Genomic DNA, 22,215 nt, shown 5'->3' with positions numbered 1-22,215 from the left:
GTGCATTTTTTATATACATACGTTTTTGTTGCGTTTTTGTCTTGTCTAACTGTGTGCCATATTTTTTACAGCATTCTATGCTTATCATTTGAATTGACATGTGAGGAGGTAGTTTTGTTCATATTTTATTTCATCTTCATTTCAAAAGTGGAAGTAAACAGACCAATTCTTCTATTCAAAGTGATTCAACTATAAGATGCCAAGCCAAATGAGCAAGTATTTGTCTGTTGTGTCATATGAAGCTCCAGTATGGGCAAGGCACCTGACGGGGGTTCCAAAAGAAAAAATTGTGGTTTGTTATAGCAAAACCGTTAACTAGGCTACTGAACTGTAATTTTGGCTACGACAGCTACCGTAACGTATATATATATATTGTTAAATCTCTATTGTTGGAATTAAAACATTTGCAATAAAGAAATGAATTAAAACTTATAGAGATTGTTATAAAAACTTAGTACTTTACCAGGGGACCGTAATTGAAATGAAATAAATGTTAATAGCTTAAAATCAACAATCAGAGTAGCCTAATCGAATGAATGAAACAGTTTTCAAGCCATTCATAGACCATTGAATGGAACAATTAATGTTAAAATATGATATATATATACCTAATTTTCCTTCTGTGTATTGTACAGTACATTGCATATATTTGTCAGTTACTTTTTGATTTTACTTGGTTGGTAGTGTTTGTGACATGTGGAAGGGAGAGTTACATCTGGTATGCTAAACACAAAAACTCGGCTCGCTTATCGTTTAAATTTCTTTCCAATTTGCAGAAGTTACTTTAATAGGGATATCACTAACACTAATAAACGAAATCTAAGTACTAAAATCTACTAATAAACAATAGGGTATAATGGGGTAATTCCGGACATGAGGTAATTCCGGACAGCCTGGGGTAATTCCTGTTCTAATCGTATTATCAGTTTATTTTATTTCAAAACAGAAGTATAAAGAATAAATGCGCACGTAAATACAAAATAACAAAGTAAGTGAACAACACAACGCAAACAAAATACATTAATGCATTCATAAAGTGACTTCCCCAGTCCGAGGATAAAAAAAACATTCAAACACAATCTTTTTCAGAGTGAGCAAAATGTTCCTTTTTTATATAGGCTATATACATATAATTTAGCTTTCGAGCGCCAAATGTGGTGAAAAACTGAAAAATTAAAGTTTTCGTGCTGTCCGGAATTATCTGTAACGGTAAGGCTACGGGAAATTCTGTTTTTTGCATTAAAAGTGTGCATGTCCGGAATTACCCCACAGACGGGGTAATTACGGACAGTTAGGCACTGAAAATGTACCATAGGCCTCATCTTGTGGCCATCTTAAAATAATTTTAGAAAATTGCTGTAGCATACTATTAACATATGCGTGAATGTCTTAAATTTGCATTGGGGTCGATTTAAAAGCAACACGTGAGCAATGGTAATCCGAAAACGGAAATTCTGTCCGGAATTACCTCGTTATGCCCTACATAATAGGTTACTAATATCACTAATAAACATGTTTTTGTTTATAATAATGATTAAATGGGCGTTTTATGTCGCAATGGGTGTTAAACATTAAAGGAACATCCTGGTCATTGAGTCTGCTGCTCCAATTATGTTAGCATGTGATTAAGTGCCTTGCTGAGACACAGCCGTGTGCTGAGGAATGGTGTTGATCTGACGTTCTATCAATTGTCTTGCAGAAAGATGAGCAAAGCACTAAAGCAGGCTTTAAATCTTGCACTGATGTCTGTTTTTTTTTTTAGTTTCTTTTATGAAATTACAAATATGACCACTTGACTAAGAGTATTATAGCTTACTATTATTAGCATCCCTTAAAATAGTCTTTCTACATAAATATCCATTATCCAGCAAGTTGTGAACAAGAATATACTCCCTCCAGTGGCTGCAGATAAGTTAGATGGGTCTGCTACTAGGGTTGAAATATCCGGATATCGGTTAACCAAGGCATTTTCACCTATCTGATATCCGGATAGTTTTTTGTCGGTTAACCGTGTAATAAAAAAGTATTACTGTGTGTTGAGTGTTTTATGCCTGTTTTGCAATTTTGAAATCCGATATTTTAGCTATGGGTGGCCACTGGCCAATAGCATCCCGCAGTTATCTACACTGCGATAAACGTGGTGCGGTGACTTCCCACAAGAGGTGAAAACTGCGAAGTCGGCAACATTAGAAGAAATATATCTTAGAAGTTTTGATTGATCTAGATGGCGGCTTTTAGCGCTGTTATGACGTCACTGCAGTCTGCAAATTTTTCTATTAAGTTACCACACGTACTCACCTCACAGTCCAAAAGTTAGATAGATGCAAAACGCAGTGAAAGAAGCGTGAGATAGAACGGTTTGTAAAAGTGGAGAAATGCATAACATTGGCTCTTGTTGAAGTTAATTCTCCCATTGCAATCACTGAGAGGGAAACAAAGATGTGGTTAATGTCCTTGAACCTGTCAAACACGCAGTAGATGCACTTTGCAGAAGAGATTCCGCGCTGCTGACAGCTGAACGAATTCACAATTTTGTAGGCCTACTTAAAACTCTTTCTGATACTGATTCTGCGTTTGTAGAATGTCTCAGATCTTGCCTTCAGACCAGAATCAAAGAAAGGCGAGACACATGTCTCACTCACCTACTTGAATACCTGCATGATCCCAGATTTCTGATGGATGATAAACTTGACACGTTTGGTAAATTCGGAAAAAAGAAGCAAGGTATACGCTCTTGCAGCAACCCTATTGCAAAGGTTACTTGGAAAGGTTGCAAGAGATCCTGAACCTAGAGTAGAAGATGAAAGCAACTTGGTATCAACTACTTCTGCAAGGGTAGAAAGAGGGCCTACATATTTGAAGGAACAACTAGAGCAAGCCATCATGTCAACATCTGTTGCTGCTACTGCAACTCCACCTTCCAAATCCAATACCATAGAACTTAGCAGAAGGACAATCCGAAAAGAATGTGAAGTCTATAAAGCAACAGCGAAACGGCCGGCCAATCTTCAAATTCTTTATGAAGCGCTGCTTACCATTCAGCCCACTTCTGTGGAAGCAGAAAGAGCATTCAGTGCATGCGGGCTTTTTGCTACAAAACTCCGGTCTCGTCTAAACGATTCAACTATTGATGCGTTGTGCTTTATTCGAAATGCATTACAGAAAAAATAAGCATTCAATAGTTTTTGTTTTATTGTGTAAACATGAAACAGAGTTGAACCATTAACTTGTAACTGAGTTGCTTGTAAGATAACATGTGTATTTTAGTGATTAAAAGACTAGATGTGCTGCGACAGGGTAGCTTTCAGTGTTCCTTCCAATACCCGGTTAACCGGATAATAAAATTGCCATATATCCGTTATCCGGATATCAAGCTTTTACAACTATCCGTTCAACCCTATCTGCTACTATTCGGCGAGTCCGATTCGGCGAGTGCCCTATTCGGCGAGAGCCCTTTTCGGCGAGTTCCCTATACGACAATTTTTTGAATTTTTTTTTTTTAAATTATCGGGTACCGTAGGCCGTAGCCTAATTATCATTGCCGCTTTTACATCGTTTTAACGTTGAAATAAGACCCAACCCCCAACCTCTAACTCCAACCCTTAACTCCAACTCTAACATTTAACCCTAACCTTACCCCTAACCAGGGCTGCGATTTTTGCCTTTTTCGGTGACGAGGTCACTCGACACGCGCCATCACTATTCGACAAACGCCGTGCCTTACGGAAAAAAAAAAAAAATGAAAAAAAAAAAAAAAAAAATGAAAAAAAAAACTGAAAGGGGACTAAACATCGTCAGGTCGAGGAACAATCGGGGGGGAGGCATCACGTGATGCTATCATAAGAGTGCTGACTTACGTAAACTTTCCTTCGCCAGGTAGGCCTACTTCAAAGCAAGGTCTAAAAGCGACGCTTCACACAAGAAACTCCCAAGGCGTCAGCGCCGCCATTTTGAACATTGCGGGAGAATGCTTTGATCGAAGTTCCAACGCCTGGCATCAAACATTTCGCAACACACGTTTCGTGCTATTCGACACAACGGATTTATTTTATAGATGAAATAACCTAGGCTACGTTGAGTTGTCAACGTCTATGCCAGTTTGTATTTCGCTGTTTGAGCTAATTAACAATATTGCTCTGGTAAAATGACTGTTATGATGCTTGCTATGAAAGTTTTTCACATGTAGAAAACAGCCTAGTTTCTGACCAGACGTTCAGAAATACAGATGAAAAAAGCCGCTATTTTTATGGAAAGGAACATTTTGAACACTGCGGGAAAATGCTTGGATCGAAGTTCTAACGCCTGGCATCAAATATTTCGCCACACACGTTTCGTGCTATTCGACACAACGGGTTTCTAACTTTCTTCGAAGTAGGCTACTTTTACTTGTCAACGTCTATGCAAGTTTGTATTTATGTCTGACTTATGCACTTGTTGTTCCAAGAATGGAGAATTTTTTTGCAATGTGAATAAAGAATAGTAGACAGATAAACACGGTTGCAACTTGCAACTCGACTTCCTTCCACTAAAAGGGTTTCTGTGATTACGTAATTTTGGGCGATTTTGCACTTGCATTCACAAAAGCACACAACCCAGCTAGCAAAACCCGTCGTTTTTACATTGATTCAACGACTGCAGACGTTGAATCGAAAAAACGAGAAGCGAAAAATATACTAGAGTAGTCTATCACGACTGCACTGTTTGATTTGTTGTGATGTAATAATACCAAAAGTAGCGATACGCACGCTGTTACGTTAATTCACCTTAAATAACTCAGGGGGGAAAGTAAGTTAATTTTGAGTTAACTTTAAAGTAAGTTAACAGCACAAATCGATTTAAATTTCCTGGAGGGTTATATTGGGCAGGCTACCCAGACAGCAAGAATCATCATTTTACATTGATTCAACGTCTACAGACGTGAAGTCAATGAAAAAATAACGAATTTTAATGCCTGCGTATCAATGACCAAGAAGAAATTTAGGTTTGTTTTACATTAATTCGACATCTAGCGACGTTGAATTATCATAAAATAACGTTAATTGTTCAACCAGGTACCGGTAACAAATTATTAGCTCACTGCGAGATGATTGCCTCGATTTACGTTTACACTGACATAATTTCGGCACAATTGGGGTACTGCGAGCAAACACGAGTCTGTTTGATAAAGAACTAGCTGTCAGAATCGGAATTATCAGATGCTGTATCGGAGGATGAGGTTGTCGCGTCGTCACTAGAATACTTGAAGACGCAAAACTGCCTGTTCATGAACGCGCGATGCCATATGATCGGAAGCATGACTTTACTGCCAAAGAACCATTTATCGAATTTCGTACTACTTTTTTAACTTGACCCCGTAGCTTTTCTAATTTCAATTTGTTTCCGTCATAAAATTCTTTACAAATTTTGAAAAATACCACACTAACTTTTCCTTCTGTTTGATAATCTATAGCAGGTAAAATTCTACTTTTTAACTGTATCTTCTTTCACCATGATGTATATTCGCAACGACACCAGTAAATAATAAGCATTCGATGAAAAAATAACTTTTGCGTAACAATAAACCGGTATTTATAAGGTTGCAAACTTTTTACAGTTCACAAGAGCATTGTCAGCGCATAAAATAGCTTGCGTGATGCTCTGGGCTATCGCCGTGTGACACGCGACGAAGAAACGCATAAAATATCATTTGATTAAACATTAAAGCATACGGCAATTGCCGCCCTAATCCAAGGTTTGTTGATTTGGCGATGTCAATGTTTTTGCCGTCGTAGATACAAGCTAATTTCGAGGGCTGTATACATGTCCGGCAGGTAACTTAGCGCTTGATACTCCTTTGCAATCGCTCAACCAGCGTGCGATTAAAAACTTAAGTACACAACTTGTGCGGTAACTCGCGGCCAAACGCTTATAATCTGACTCTTGTGACGTCATATTACTATTCGACAAACAAACGCAGAATTTTTGGTCACTCGACAAGAAAGAAAAAATCGCAGCCCTGCCCCTAACCAATAACCCTAACCTCTAACCCTAACCTCTAACCTTAATCCCTAACCCCAACCCTTAACCTCTAACCCTAACCCTAAAACGGCAATGATAATTAAGCTACGATACCCGGTAATTTAAAAAAAAATTCAAAAAATTGCCGAATAGGGAACTCGCCGAAAAGGGCTCTCGCCGAATAGGGCACTCTCCGAATCGGACTAGCCGAATCGGACTAGCCGAATTGGACTCGCCGAATTGGACTCGCCGAATCGGACTCGCCAAAACGGGCCATTCTGAAGTTAGATACGGTAGTGGATATCACAAGAGAGTACTAACGTTCCAATAGACAAATACCAAAAGAAAAACAGTGATAAAAACAACTGGGTGCCTTATTTATGATAATTGCAGATCTGAACATCATATGGATAGCCCTATGCAATGTTCCACAGTTCTTTCATAACAATTAATCTCTTTTCTTTACCAATTGAAGTTGAGGTGGTAGGCTGCAATATGCAAAAGTATCGCAACTTGTGAACAGAAGATTATAAGTGAAAAAAGCATTAAATATAATAACACAAACTTTGTTTTGTAATAAGCTACACTGGCTGCCTCTAAGCTCTTTTCTTACGGCAATCAAGTATGGCCTACTAGAGCTTCTTCCCGGCAGCCAAATTATTGCCCCTGGCAGCCAAAAGAAAAAATCCGTTAAAAGTTTGTGCTTTTAAGAATCCGTGAATATCGTGTTTTTGCATTTACTGAGGTAAGAACATCGTAAACAAAGCCCTGAAAAATATTTGCAGCTGTATTTAAACACAGTTCTTCCCAAGTAGGTGGATAGGTAGTTTTCGAGTTTTTATAGATCGACGCTCAGACTTGTTGCGAAACTTTAATAGGCAATATTTTTCGTCGGTGTATGAGACCCTTTTGACTTATTTGTGAAAAAAGGTTGCGAGTAGAGAGAAAAAAGTTTCACGTACAAACACAAGTGGAAAAAAGTTTAAAATACTAACACCAGTGGGGAAAAAGTTTAAAATACAGTACCAACAAAGTTGAAAAGTGTTGGCTGTGGGGAAGCCGACGACCAAACATGGTCTGGCAGCGTGGTAGTTTCCGAGGTCATTTAATGACTTTTCGGCGGCCATGGCCGTTGGGAGCTTACAGGCTTGACTGGAATAAAATTTACAGAGTAATACATGTAAGGTGATGTAAGTTAGACGAAAAAAACATGTGGAAGTATTTTTTCAGCTGGCTGCTTTGCCGACACCTGTCCACAAATGGAATATTCCAAATTTACCAAATGGATTTGAAATACATATAAAGCGAGATGATATGACTGGAAGTACCATGTCTGGTAATAAGGTATTGTAAATATTTGATGGTTGTTTGTAAGGACTAAGGAATATAGTGCAATGCTTTTGACTTGCAAGGCAAATTAACATTTTGGATTCATGAGTCCCTAGGTACTCGAAGTACCTTTCCTTGCATTAAAGGTAATAAGACTGCAAGTAACAACAGTTTTACTGTCTTGTGACCTGGCTGAGTTGTTGAGAACGGCATACTGGACACCGTAGGACAGTTTCGAAGGACATTTGATTCCCGCTCAAATCTAAGACGTCCACAATTCCCATCAAGTTGGAAGGTTCAGTTCCCGCTCATGACACATGGATGTGCATCCACTTCTATTGCTAACCACTGATATTGACAAAACAGTGCTATGATATGCAATAGCACTTGGCATGTGGTTTGCAATAGAAGTCTACAAGTTGCTGTGGACAAATCTTTGCAGTGAAATTGTTAATAATTATAACAATAATTTCAGGTGCGCAAACTGGAATTTTTGTTTGCTGAGGCGATTGCTCAAGGATGCAAGTCTGTTGTAACATGTGGAAGCATTCAGTCTAATCATTGCAGAGCTACAGCTGTGGCTGCAAGGGAATTGAACTTAGATTGTCATCTTCTGCTGGCAACAAGTTCTACAGTAAGCAATAAGCATGCATTTGCTTATTTCTTTCAGCGTTTGTGACTGGGATATTTATTTTTCGCATTTGTTGAGCCTGAGAAGTATTCAACCAAGTGTGGAAGACCTTAAGTGTAACTGTGTAATGCAAGTGTAACTGAAACCACAAAACTCGGAATGATGCAAAAGATGTTGCATTGCATCCCTTGAAACGTGTTAACTGTGACGGAACAGTAAACCAAATTAACAATGCTTAGTTGTGACATAACAATAAACTATAGAGTATAGACCCTTCATAACAAAATTTCAATAAGATAGAATCATTGTGTGTGCATTAGAAATAATAGTGATGAATTGGGTTAAAGCAATCGTTTCCGCCAATATCAGGCGGGCCAAATTAAATAACCCATCAGGCCAGATTTTCCCATGTCATTGTCTGCTATAGATGATGTTACTCTGGCATTGGTTGCTCGATTTTGACTCACTAACGATTCACATATTTTTATTCTATGGTTCAACAAGACAAACTCTCTACCGAAGCTCTATGTTTTTATTAGTTACCAAAAAAATGTGTAAAATGAGATTGAATGACAGTTCTTCGTTTGTCAAACAGAGCTTGATTGTAATTAGATCAAGGTAACTGGCGGTAACATAACGCTCACGTAAAATGACATAATACTACTAACAACTTTTAAAGCAAAAGTTGTTTTGACTGTGCTTAGCAATCTGAAGCTAAAAGATTCCTCGTCAACATCAAGAAAAAAAACAAAACACAATAGAACATCACTAAAAGACTTTGATTTAAAAAGGGCAAGACTACTTTTTTTTTCTCCAATCTACAATCTTTCTTCTTCACCTAAAATACTTTGGTTCAAGTTTTTATGATGATGTCTCTGCTCCAGCATCAATGGGGATGAAGTGTTTCAGATGTTAACATTGTTACAGTGCTGCAGTCTTTCAAAATAACAGAATTCTCTTGCCACAGTTTCGAAGCTTAACAAGCAATGTAACGTCCGCTTTGTTTATTTTGGTTGCGACGTTACAGTGACGAATTTTATTTATTGTTGACCTTTGCTCTATTGAACTGCCTGGTCAGTTTCTTCTGCCTAGATTGCTTCCAACAACACGACACAGGTAACTTTGAGATTTAGTCTTACTTTCTGACCGTCTTGAGAATAGCAAATTTTAGAATGACGAATTCCCTTTCTCTAAAGATTGACAAATGTTGAAAAACAAATACGTCATAAAGGTTGTAGAAGTCAATGAAAACTGACGTTATATCATCGAGAAATAAGTTGTTGGTTTAAACGAAAACGAATGCAGGTGCAAAACACAGGTGCACAACCGAGGCCAAATATAGACAAACAAGTCACGTAGTCACTTGAACATAAAGGGAAAAGCATTGATTTGAAGTAAAACTGCTAATTATTCTTTAGAAAACGTCATGCAATGCACAAATGAATGCAGAGGGCTTAAGTAAAATATTCGGCAGTAACAAGCAATATTGATGCTTTTGTAAAGTGTGATTATATTTTTAGGCTGAAGAAGCAGTACAGCATCCGGGAAACCTTCTTCTTTCTTTGTTTTCCAACAGCAATCTTTATGTCTTTCCGAAACGGCCACAATTCTACACAGACCTACAATCAAAGCAAGATATTTTAGTGAAAAAAATAAGGTAATACTTTGAAAAAGCAAACGCATCGACTATTCAGACTAAACGCACGAGTTATCAGCTTTCTTGGCTGATTGGACTTTCTGTGAACGTGTTGTCGCAGCCTCTAAAGCAGGGGTTCTTAAACTGGGGTCCGTGGACCCCCAAGGCCAAGGGGTACGCGGACTAGTTTTAGGGGGTCCATGAAAGCCTAATGGAAATCTTAGTGTATAGCCTAATTTCAAAATAGAATACATTTTTCAAAAGAAAAAAGATAAGTTCGAACAACTATCCTATCAGCCCTATCAAACACGAAGCCACAATTTCATGTCCTTGTTGAAGACAAACAGCAGCATTCTTCACATTAATGAAATTAAATCAAAGATATTGAAAAATAATCTGCATTCGTTATTTCTTAAATTTAATAAAACATAAATTTTGTTACCAATTCATTTTAATTTTATTGCGTTGTGTCCAATTCATGCTGATCAAAAAAGTTTCTCGGAATAGGCCACAAAAGGGGTTCACGCAAACCAAATTTTTTTTAAGGGGTCCGCATTAAAAAAAGTTTAAGAACCCCTGCTCTAAAGCAAGGGTGACGAACCTTTTTGCGGTCGCGGGCCACTTTGTCAATTACACATGAGTTATTGGGCCACACAACTTTTTAATCGTAACCTACTATGAAATCTTCTATAAGCGACTCAAGATATTATTCATTAAAAGTAACAAACGGCAGATGAAAATAATAAAACCCACACAGTTGAAATTATCTTTCGCAGAATCGAAACATATAACAGTAAAAAATAAAAACAAATCAACTTGAGCAAAAAGGATAGAGCAACAGTACTTGCACTGAAAAATAGCAAAGGAAAGGTGTACCAGTGAAGGCATAAAACAGCTTTGAGATGTCTTTTGTCTTTAATGCATGAGCGATTGTCAAATTGATTTGCGGGCCGCACAAAATTTTTTGACGGGCCGCAGGTTTGTCACCTCTGCAGTCCAAAGTCACAATGGATTTACATATTTATTGTTGCATGCTTGTATTGTGCAATTTTAATACAGGACATGAGGAAAGATTGTATGATAAGTTTGTTTATCTACAGCAGTTTGTTACCTTTATTTTATGTTTTATTTACCTGAGCTGCGACTGAAGTGTACTGAAATCTGTTTGTTATATACTTTTTGTAGAGAAGAGACCGGAATTTCACCGTTTTCCATTCCGATCGGTGGATCTAATGGCATTGGCATGTTCGGTTACATTAATGCATGGGAAGAAATGATAAATGAAAACAACATCCTTGACGAGTTTCAAGACATTGTCGTGGCTTGTGGGAGTTGTGGAACAATTTCTGGCCTGGCAATTGCGAATTTGTTAACGGGTCAAAAATTAAAGTAAGGCTTGAGGTTTGTTTTCAGCTCTGAAATCATTTCGCTTTGGCACATTGTATTAAATGCGCCCGAGTTGACACACAACAAATTGTAAAGTAAATTGTTGAGATTGTGCTACAAACTACTGGGTCACCAATAATTAACGTTACAACTTCAAACAACTGTATTTAACATCAATATTTAGCGTTACAATGTTAATAAATTGAATATTTCTCGATTTTATATTTTTAGGCCTAAATTTTATAGGCCATGAATGAAAATTTGAATGAAAGAATAGCTATAGAGCTCTTCAAATCGGGCAAGTCAAGGAGTGATATTTGCAAGGACTTAAAAATCAACAGAATGTTGGTCTGGAGAACTCTCAAAAGGCACAAAGAAACTGGAAATGTCAAAAATTGACCTTGCCAAGGTCGCCCTCGAAGCGCCAGAACTTCAAAATTGATAAAAGCAACCAGAGAAAAGGTACGAAGCAATCCCAAGAGATCCATTCAAAAACTGGCAAAGGAAGCGAACGTGGCCTATGGAACCATGTTCACAGTTCTCAAGAAGGATTTGAAGATGAGCCCATTCAAACACGTGAAGAAACAGTTGCTAAATGCCAATACCATTGAGAAACGTCTCTGCAGAGCCAGAATTTTGCTCTCATACATTGCAGGAGGAGGCAATCTGCCAAACCTTGTCTTCCGCGATGAGTAGAAATTTGACGTCCAGCATCATTTTAACAGTCAGAATGATTATGTTTGGTCAAGAGATGGTGACATGGAACCCCTAGGTAGTCACTCGGAGACAAGTGGTGGCATCAGTGATGGTGTGCGCCACAGTCAACGAATCAGGAAGGAATCCATTGATTTTTGTGGACCAAAGAGTGAAATTGAACCAAGAAAACTACCGAAATGATATTCTTGAGGGTTCATTGTTGCCTTGAGAAAAGAAACACTTCGAAAAACGTAATTGGTCATTCCAACAAGATTCTGCCCATTCACATGGAGCTAAGAGAACGCAAAGCTGGCTTTCAGCCAATGTGCCTTCTTCATTTCCAAGAAAGAATGGCCTCCTTCATCCCCAGACCTGAACCCCCTATACTTTGTCATCTGGTCTTACCTGGAGAGTGTAGCGCCCTGCGTTTCACTTTAGGTCTTTTTAACGTTTGTTACCGTCGTGAAATTTACAGTTGTGCTTCGGGATTTTCACCTTAGGTCTTTTCAACTTTCCTTAGGTTTGTTACTGTCGTGAAATTGTCGTTCTTTTGCATATATGTAACGTTACCCAGTAATTCAAGTAATTTTGTAGTTGTGCTTCGGGATTTTGAAGCGCCATTAGAAATTTGCGTGCCTCAAGAAATCGCATGCCAATAAGCCAAAGCATTCTTGCAATCGGCAGTTTCAATCGCATATGCGTAGTTTTTCGTCTCTTCAACGTTTTAGCCTACAGAATAGATGCTTGATCCCTCAGCGACTATGTATATCGCGTTCTGGCCTACAATTCGACAGAAAGAGAGTTTTACTTTTGGTGTAGGGAGTATATATGTCAGAGTACGGTATAACTTTGGTGCAGTTCTCTATAATATGATTTTGGTACAGTAGTGAATGATATTACTTCTGGCTCCGTCAGTTTGCAGTTTCCGGGGTTGGACTTATGATTTGAATTATGTTCTGTTGTGGAAAGACGATTGCAATCTTTTAAATTATGTGGTGACAATAAAATCATACATGTAGTAAAGAAGCACAGACCTCGTTCTCGGATCATTTCTGCCACATTGTTGTGCCCGAAATGTCGCTGTAGACTAGTATTACAGCTAGGTATGAGCGGATGAGTTAAGTTACCTGCTGTCCGCTACAAGAGCAAGGTTTCGACTAAACACCGCCAAAGTTTGGAAGCGCTGACGGCTAAACTGAAAAAAGAATGGACCAAAATACCTCAAAGAGTTATTCATTACTCTTGCCTCAGGTCCTTTTCGAACTTGCGTCTCCGACTTGTTATTGACGCAAAGTTTTTCCTAAATATTTATTTATTTGACAATAATATTATTATGTTTATATTGTTTATTACTCAAAAATTGTCTTCTTCTTCAATTGCCTTGCCTGAACCAGGCATCGACGGCCTCAGATGAATAATTAGACCAAATATTCCTATTACTGTATATGTTGCATGGATGATTGTTTCTGTCTTGTCGTTAAATTGTTTCAGATGTGTTTGTCTTTGTCTGCCAGGTGCCCGCTTTCCAAAAATTTTACTAGTTAAAGAGAGATGCTCCAGTTTTTGATGTTACACTTTCTTATTAGGGTCTGCTACTATAAACCTATAAAAAACCTATAAAAAACCCAAACCCCCAAAAACCCAAATCCCCAAAAAACCCCAAACCCCTAACCCCTATAACGGCAATGATAATTAGGCTACGGCGCGCAATAATTTAAAAAAAAAAACTCACCGAATAGGGCTCTCACCGAAAAAAGCTCTCACCGAATAGGGAACTCACCGAATCGGGCCATTCCGTTCTTATTACATGGCCGAGAAATTTATATTGTCTGGTTTTCATACTTTTTAACAGAGTTCTGGTTTGGTTCACTTGGTGTAAAATTTCTTTATTTGTTTTCTTTGCCAGCCATGAAATGCGTTGCATTCTACGGAAACACCACATTTCAAAAGCATTAATTTTTTCAGCCATTTTTGTTGAGATTTTCCAGGTTTCAGAGTTGTAATGAAAAACAGGATAAATGTAGCATTTTAAAACTCTAGACCTTGTCTTAAAGGAGATATTTTTATTGCAAAGAATTGGTTTCATTTGTTGGAAGCTTGCTTTTGCTTGGGCTGTTGTTCTTATGTTGAGCTCTGTTTCGTCTCTTGCATCCCAATTCACCATAGTACCCAGGTATTTGAATTTTTGGACCTGTTTAAGAAATGTTCCAATCCATTAACTGATAAATTACAAATAGGAGTTTCGGCTGCTTTTTTCTTTGTTATGACCATGTTTCTGTTTTCTTTTTACTTAATTCCATGCCAAATATCTTGCTTTTCGTACACACGACAATATCTAATATGTTCTGCAGTTTTACGTCCGCGTCGGCTATCAAAACGGTGTCGTCAGCATATCGTATGTGGTTAATGTTGTTTCCTCCAATACTAATACCTCTTTCATCTTCAATATGTCTTTAGCACACAACCTTGTCTTACTCCTTTCCGAAAGGGCATGTAGTCACTGCAGTCATCATTAATCCTGATAGCAGCTGATTGTTCGTAATATAAATTTTGAACGATTCTTAGATCTTTGTCGTCAATTCCAATTCGCTCGAGCATGCATAACATTTCATTGTTTTGAACTCTATCAAAAGCTTTTTTATAGTCGATGAAGCACAAGTACAGGTCTTTTTGCATTTCGATTGATCTCTGAGCGAGGTTTTTCAGAATGAAGACCGCATTCCTTGTTGCTTTATCAGGCATAAACCCATATTGGCATTCGTTTATTTCTGGGTGTAATTTGTTTCTAAAATTCTAACTCTGTTCATGATGACTCTCAGGCTCGGCAGTAGTTTAATAATATTGGACATCAGACTAATTGTGCGATGTTCTTCGCATTGATTCTCTTGTGTCTGGTTTCTTCGGGATTGTAATGAAAATAGATTTTGCCATATCAGTTGGAATTTCACCGGTGTCATATATTTTATTGAAGAGTGCGTGGAGTACGTCGATGCCAATGTCATCTAGTGCTTTTATCATTTCAGTGCTTATTTTATCTGGGCCTAATCCTTCGTTTGTTTTTGTTTCACTTAAAGAGGCAGTTCTACTTAGAAAAAAAAAACTTCAAATTTATTTTATTTTATACAAAATCTAATAAATCTAAATCTAATACAAAATCTTACAAAATCTAATAATGAATAAGCTAAATAGCGCCACCTTTTCAAAAGGTGAACTCAGTAATTTTGTTATGTATTTTGTATATTTTAGTTGTTGTGAATGGACATAGAAGAAAAACAGTCACATTTAAAGTCAAAGGCATAAATTTACCTAATTCTATTTTTCAAATGCGATTTACTCAAAATCATGTTTTTGTGCACTAAAAATGTTTCTTCTAGAAAACTACTTGTCAGAATTGGCTAAAATTTTTAACAGATGTTCATTGTACAGTAGACCCTTACGGACATAATGATTGAGTTTTGTTTCAATATTCAGAGTAGCCTATAATATATAATAAATATTTTATTACCAAATCCTGAAGTTAAATTTGCTCTCGATGCATAGCAATTATGAAATTTTTTATATTTAAAAAATAAAAGAGTTAAAAGAAATCCCCTCTATCAATTTATGGCTAGGATACCCTACTAGATCACCATGCAGTTTGAAGCCCCTACCTCTAGCCATTTTCGAGTTTTTAGGGCTGCAATGGAGACAATCGGTTGATTTTATGTACAAATTCAAAATGGTATAAAGTAAAACCCTTAATGCCCCAGCCTAACAAAGTAAATATTTTTGGATAGCTTGTTTCCTCCTTTTTCCAGCAATATATGGTTTGTGGGTGAACTTTTGTGTGTAGATTGTTATTTATGACAAGTACGAAAAATGCGATTCTAAGTAGAACTGCCCCCTTGCAAATGTTATTTCACTTTTTAAAATGGTTGGTCCTGAAAGTGGCTCAGAGAATTTAAATGGTTTTGTTGTTCTTTCTGGGTCCCCATATAACTCTTCAATGTATTCTTTCCATCTGTTAAGGATTTTGTCTTCTTCCAAAAGTATTTCACCTGATTTAGATTTTAAACACCCAGATTTGTGTACTGATTGGAATTTTTTTGTTATATATGCATATTGCTTTAATCTTTTGGTGTGCTTCACTTGGTGTGAAATTGTAGCTTTTTTTAATAGCAGCACATTCGTTTTTGAGAAAGTTTTCTTTTGCTTCGTTGCAAGCCTTCTTTATTTTGTTGTTTGAGCGTTTGTATTCTAAGTCATTCTTGTTCTTATATTTTCTTCTCTGATCATATCTAGAATTTCGGGTTTCATCCAATTCTTATGCTTTGAGGCTTCAACCGTGGGCAAAATTTCAGCTGCTTTGATTAGAGAATATTTAATCACGTCGAAGTCTTCCTCTGTTGATGTTGTGTTTTTGTTGATTTTTGAGCTGATCATTTCATTTTCGAATTTTTGTTGATATTCATTTTTTAGGTTTACGTTCTTGCAGAAGTTCCAATCAATTTTTTGTTTCTTTTTAAGTTTCTTAACTTTTTGTAGTCTAAGTCTGAACTTGGCAACCAGTAGGTTGTGATCGCTGTCGCAGTCGGCTGTAGGAACTGTGGAAGCATCTGTGATAGTATTTCGAAATTTTTGAAATGTCAGAATATAGTCAATTTGATTTCTCGTATGATTATTAGGACTCTTCCAAGTCCAAAGTTTTTCAGTTTTTTTTATAAACCAGGTGTTGGCAATATACAAGTTTTGTTCGTGACACCATTCTTAAATCAATGTTGTGCCTTTTTCATTCATGAATCCTAAAACGTTATTTCCAGTTGTTTTTCTATGAGCAATATTTCCGACCTTAGCATTGAAGTCACCCATTCATCATCATCATAATCCATCGTCGGTTTGTTCCCCACTAGTGGGGGTGGCCGATTGTTTCCGCGCAGCAATTGTTTTAATCCCTTTTCTCCATTTCACCCTGTCCCTTGCATCTTCCCCCTTCAGTCCGACTTTTTAAAATTCATCCTTCACTTGTTGTTTCCACGTTCTTCTTGGACGACCGCGTTTCTTCTTCCCATCCACCTTTAGATCTAGTGCCTTTCTAAGAAAACTTCCTTCCTCCCTCCTTATCACATGTCCATACCATCTTACTCCATTTGCCCTTGCCAGTTGGTCTATGGTCTCTCTCATCTCTAGCATATCCAACAATTCTTCAGTCCTTTTTTCCCTTCTCGTTTTCACCCCACACATTGCTCTCACCATTGACCTTTCCGTTCTTCTCAGGATTGCCAGTTCACTCTCTCTCAGTACCCATGTCTCGCTACCATATAGCATTGCAGGCTGCACACAGCTCCGATATACTTTTCCTTTTCCATTGGCCATTATAATTGGTATTTCGTTGTGTTTACAGTTTTGTAGAGCTCTTTCAATGTCGCCGTAAAATGTGGTAATTTCTTCATCACAAGCAGTACTTGTTGGCGCATATACTTGTATTAGACCAGTGGTTCTCAACTGGGGGTCCGCGGACCCCTTGGGGTCCGCGAAGCGATTTCAGGGGGTCCGTGAAAGCTTGCGAGTTTGCAGCATGATTGATAAATTACGAAATGTAAAAATTGGTTGGTTGTGCTTTATTTGTGTATTCGGCTACCGTGATTTTCACACTGTACTTCCCAACGAACCGGTGCGATGTCCTTTGAAAGTTCAAAGGTTTGGTTTCTAACTAAAAAAATATCATATATATAAATGAATTAATTTTTTAATAAAGCTATGTTCAACTTAATTTTTTTGAGACAGTAGTCTATTAGTCAATGCTTAACTTAGAAATACAAACGTTGGTCAGCAGTCTATCACCACTCACAGTTTTGCGATGACAAAGATTATAACGAATTAATGTTGATTAGAAACGAAAAAAGGAAGAAATTGTTTGTAACGGTCGCAAAATTCTATTGGTTTTTGATAAAATTTATAGAAAAACATCAAATCAACATAATTATAGATTATATAGCCTACTGATTTTTGATGTGCCAACATAAAGCTCATAACATAATTTCTCTAATGTCATCAATAGTCATAAGTGTGTCGCGAGTTCACCAAATTCTTTTAAGTGTGTCGTTTCGAAACTCATAAAACATTTGATTCCATTATAATTATAGGAAAAGCGATATACCAAAATTTCAGATAAAATTTTTTTGGGGGTCCGCGACCGCTTCGAAGGTACCAAAAGGGGTCCGCCAAAACAAAAAGGTTGAGAACCACTGTATTAGACTAATAATGTCATGTTGTAAGTTCTTTAGTTTTACGAGAAGAACACGGTCTGAAATTGCGGAATGGCCCGTTTCGGTGAGTCCGATTCGGTGAGTCCGATCCCTTAACGGGGGATTTTTTCAATTTTTTTTTTAAATTATTGGGTACCGTAGCCTAATTATCATTGCCGTTTTAAGATTAGGGGTTAGAGGTTAGGAACTCACCGAATCAGACTCACCGAATCGGACTCACCGAATAGTAGCAGACCCCTGAAATTGCCCAGAACCCAGACAAATTAGCGCAAACTTTGGGGTGTAGTATTAATCCAACTCCATTAGAGTGTTTTTGATTTCCTGAGTAAATTACATTGTAACCATTCTTCTTTACTAGCCCACTATCGTTCTAAAGCATTTCAGCCAAACCAAGAATGCTTATCTTCAATATCTCCATTTCTTGAATGATATTATCAAGTTTTCCTTTTTGGTAAAGTGTTCTAACGTTCCATGTTCCAATTTTTAATGTTTTGTTTTTCCAGTTTTTTCTGAGTTTCTTTTTCTTTTGTTGCTGTGTTGTTTGTGGGGCAGTAGCATTGTGACGATCTGGTCCAGCCTGCCTGCAAACTGGAGTCCTACCGAGCGAGGAACCTCCCAAAGCGATTGTTCCCTTTACGCTGTTCTTGTTATACTTTATCTTTGTAATATTCATGAGGTATGTTGAGCCATGATTTGACTAGCACAGGCCATTGCTAGTGCCAGAGCTCCATTGGCCTACTAGGGCTTTGCCCCAGCGTTTCCCGATCCTTACTACGAGGAAGTGGAGTTGGTCTTCAAGTATCTTGGTCTTCAAAATTTCAAATGGAGTTGATTCAATTTTTGAAGACCAACTTCAAATGGAGTTGGTTTTCAAGAATTGTTTACCATTTGGTAAATATGTACAGTTGTTTGAAGTTGTAACGTTAATTATTGATGACCCTGTATACTGCTACTGTTGTTGAATATTATACGCTATGTCGAGCTGTTATTGAACAGAAACTAAAAACAACTCGGTGCACTGATTCTTTAATTCATCACACCAATCCGGTTCATGCTTATTGCTTATGTGCCTTTACCGAGGCAAACATGAGTAGACGTTCAAACGCACACGTTATCACAATTTTGTTACGCAACCTCCTAAGTCAGAATGTGACGTCATGCATGCCAAATTTTAAGTTATTAAAAGTTCATTTCAGAATTCATGGCATATCGGTGTCACGAGATAAAGACCTCATCTACGGACGCATCAACAAAATGTTGACAAACAGTGGAATACTTCATGTAAAAGCTGAAGAAATCGCAGATATCATTGATGATTACAGAGGTTCGGGTTACGGAATCAGCACCAGTGAGGATCGAGGTAGTCGGTTGTACTTTAGACACATTCCATAATAGCGTAATGACCAAAGTCGATTGCTGCTTGTAACTTCACTTCTTTTATTTCTACCATCAATTTTTATTGACTTTGATAACATCATTTGTCTACAGGATTTCAGAACAATCAAGTTTCTGTAGGTGTAGTCACAGTCTTGGTAAGCAGGTGCGATTGCGCACATAGCGAACCATTTCTTTTTTATAAAATAACTTAAAAATTTAAGTTATCTCTTTCAATGCTTGCAGAGCTTTACATTCGGATCGCCAGCACAACAGGAATAATATGTGATCCCATCTACACTGGAAAAGCTGTTAAAGGCATGTTGTCGGAGCTTGAAAAGAATCCAACTCGATTCAAAGGAAAGAAAATTTTGTTCATTCACACAGGTAGCCTACAAGATTACTTGCCACATGTCAACAGTGTTGTACGTTGACGCTGAGACTAGCGCCGTTAGTTTATTTTTTAGTTGACGGAAGTGATAGCGCCGTCAACTATTTTGCCGATTTTAAGCGTCATGCGTCATTCTTCGTTTTCGAGTAAACGTTTTTAAGACTTGTTTTTGAAATACAACACACCAATACCATCCAGCGCTGCTGTGGAACGCATGTTTTCACTTAGAAAGGACATTATGCGTCCCAAACGCAGCAGATTGTCATACAAACATTTTAAAATGCTTGTGTTTCTACGGCAAAATACTTCCGTTTTGTGAGAATCTAATTTGTCTAAAAAGCCTTGGCAGTTTTAAAATGTATTGCGGTAATGATTTGAGAATTAGTTGATAGTGAACGTATCACTTTAGAGTCCTTTTTAAAAGAAACTCTTTATCTTCTTTAATGTCATCTGTAGGTGGAATTTACGGTTTGTTTGATGGAATAATTCAACCTGAGATCCAGCAGAAGTTCAGGAAGAACACTTATCTGTGGCCCAACGATTCAACAACATATACCAGTTTACTTCAATAAATTGGAGAAACGTTGTAGTTTTAAACGACAGCATATGTTGCATAAAAATCTTTAACAAAATCATATTTTATCGTGTACAAAGACATACATAATAGCCTAAGGTGTAGGCCTAAGAACTTGTATTTAACTACCAGCTGCAAATATTTGTAGAACATTGTATACATTGTATACATTATAGAATGTAGAATACATTACATACATTTGCATACATTGTATACATACATTGTATATACATTGTATACATTGCAAACATTGTAGAATGTACCTTTTATGGTCTGTAGGCAAAATTTTGAAAGCTCAAATCGACTTGCTCCTCACGTCATTTTTAGCATGAACGTCACATCCACATAAACTTCTGTTTGTTCATTATTTTATTTTGGTAAACAATTTGCGAGAGGTTTTTTATCGGTCGTCCTTAGCATGAAGAGCAGCTGTTTCAATGCTTTGTTTATTGGTGAAACAAAAAGTTCTAATGGACCACCAGGAAGACCATTACTTGTTGTAGTCAATACAGTTTATTGTGGCCTATTTAAATCTTTAGTCTGTGTATAAAACCTTCTTGTTATACAGCAGTAGGTGTGATCCCAAATTTTTATTTGTAGTTTTATTGCAATCGATGTCACTGCTTTTAAAGTTTACTTTTTTATTAACTTTTGTCTTACTGTGGAAGTGGGCTGAAACGGCTTGCTGTGATCATGTGTTATATTGTTAAAACGCATGACTGGACAGCTCATAGCAACCATTGCTTACTATCGAAAGGCAATTATCAAATGACGAGAGACTTGATATACTCGTCAATGGACACAGCATGACGAGTAAACACCGCTTTGTATATTTAGCTCTGAATAAAGTAAACGCCCAGCAAAAATTGTCTGTTCCCCATTGTCGTGTCGTAGAAGAGCTATTTAAAATTAATAATTCTACGACGTACTGAGTTTTATCTACTGCATACTAAAGCGGTGGCAGAAAGGAACAGGCTAAACTTGCGATAGAAAACCAAAGATTTGCTAAGGGAACGTTCAAATATTACGTAACGCTTTTTTTCCGAATTTTTGACCCCCCCTCCCCCATGTAACGCCAACGTAACGCTTTTTTCAATCCCCCCTCCCCCATGTAACGCTTTTTCACTACGAATTCAGCACAAAAAACTACCATTCCGTACTCGACAGCGTTACGTAACGTTTTGCTTGAACCCCCTCCCCCCGATGTGACGCTAACGTAACGCTTTGCATAAACCCCCCCCTCCCCCTCGAAGGCGTTACGTAATATTTGAACGTTCCCTAACCACATAGAAACTAAGCTTTTTTCTGTTCAAAGGCATTTTTTACGTTGATTCGAAACAAGTATCTAAATAAAGGTTTTGAAGCTACTGCTTTAGATTGCATATTAGTCCACCTTAAAGTCCTTGAAACTAAATTGCAAAACTGGAAGGCCTATTAGATTTCAAAAGTTAAAACTAGCCTATACCACTTTATAGAGGCAGCTTTGTTATTTACAAACCTATGCCCTAGCACAGGGGTCACCAACCTTTTTTTGCATGCGGGCTACTTTGGCACTAACGAGAGCTGTGGTGGGCCGCACTAATGAAATTTTATGTAGGTTGACTCTTGTGCTAGAAAAGAACGCATTTTGTACCCAGTATCCAGCGTTCTCTCTCTCTGTAGGTATCATGGCTGTTACAGCCCTCGATGTACAATGATGTTCCAGTTTGATCGATCTCGTGCGTCTTGCCAAATTTTAGTAGGGTTTTTGATTTGTGGTTGAAAATTGTGCAAAAATGTGAATCTTTGAGCTCCTCTTGACCGTTTTCCTATTATTTTTCCACTTAAAGATAAATCTTCAAGTTCGCCTTTCCTTATGCTGTGATCCAAGAACTTCAGTTGCCGCATTTCTATAGATCTCATTATCTGCTGCTCTTGGCCCATCTGTTGGAGAACTGCTCTGTTGGTTCGAAAAAC

General features: G+C 37.6%; 1 protein-coding gene across 1 annotated transcript; it reads left to right on the top strand.

Annotated features, from left to right (window-relative positions):
- The first annotated feature begins 75 nt into the window (after nt 1-75).
- LOC145785837 (uncharacterized) lies at nt 76-21,397 on the top strand. Its single transcript, XM_082597543.1, has 8 exons — nt 76-292; nt 7,228-7,341; nt 7,802-7,960; nt 9,478-9,614; nt 10,779-10,982; nt 19,117-19,280; nt 19,541-19,681; nt 20,142-21,397. Exons 1-8 carry the CDS (start codon nt 197-199, stop codon nt 20,255-20,257), a joined length of 1,131 nt encoding a protein of 376 aa, XP_082453669.1. The 5' UTR covers nt 76-196; the 3' UTR covers nt 20,258-21,397.
- Nucleotides 21,398-22,215: the final 818 nt, after the last annotated feature.

The sequence above is a fragment of the Aplidium turbinatum genome, chromosome 16 (assembly GCF_918807975.1).
Source record: "Aplidium turbinatum chromosome 16, kaAplTurb1.1, whole genome shotgun sequence".
NCBI lineage: Eukaryota > Metazoa > Chordata > Ascidiacea > Aplousobranchia > Polyclinidae > Aplidium > Aplidium turbinatum.
The sequence above is the reverse complement of the archived record's forward strand: the minus strand, read 5'-3'. Positions and strand labels throughout refer to the sequence as shown.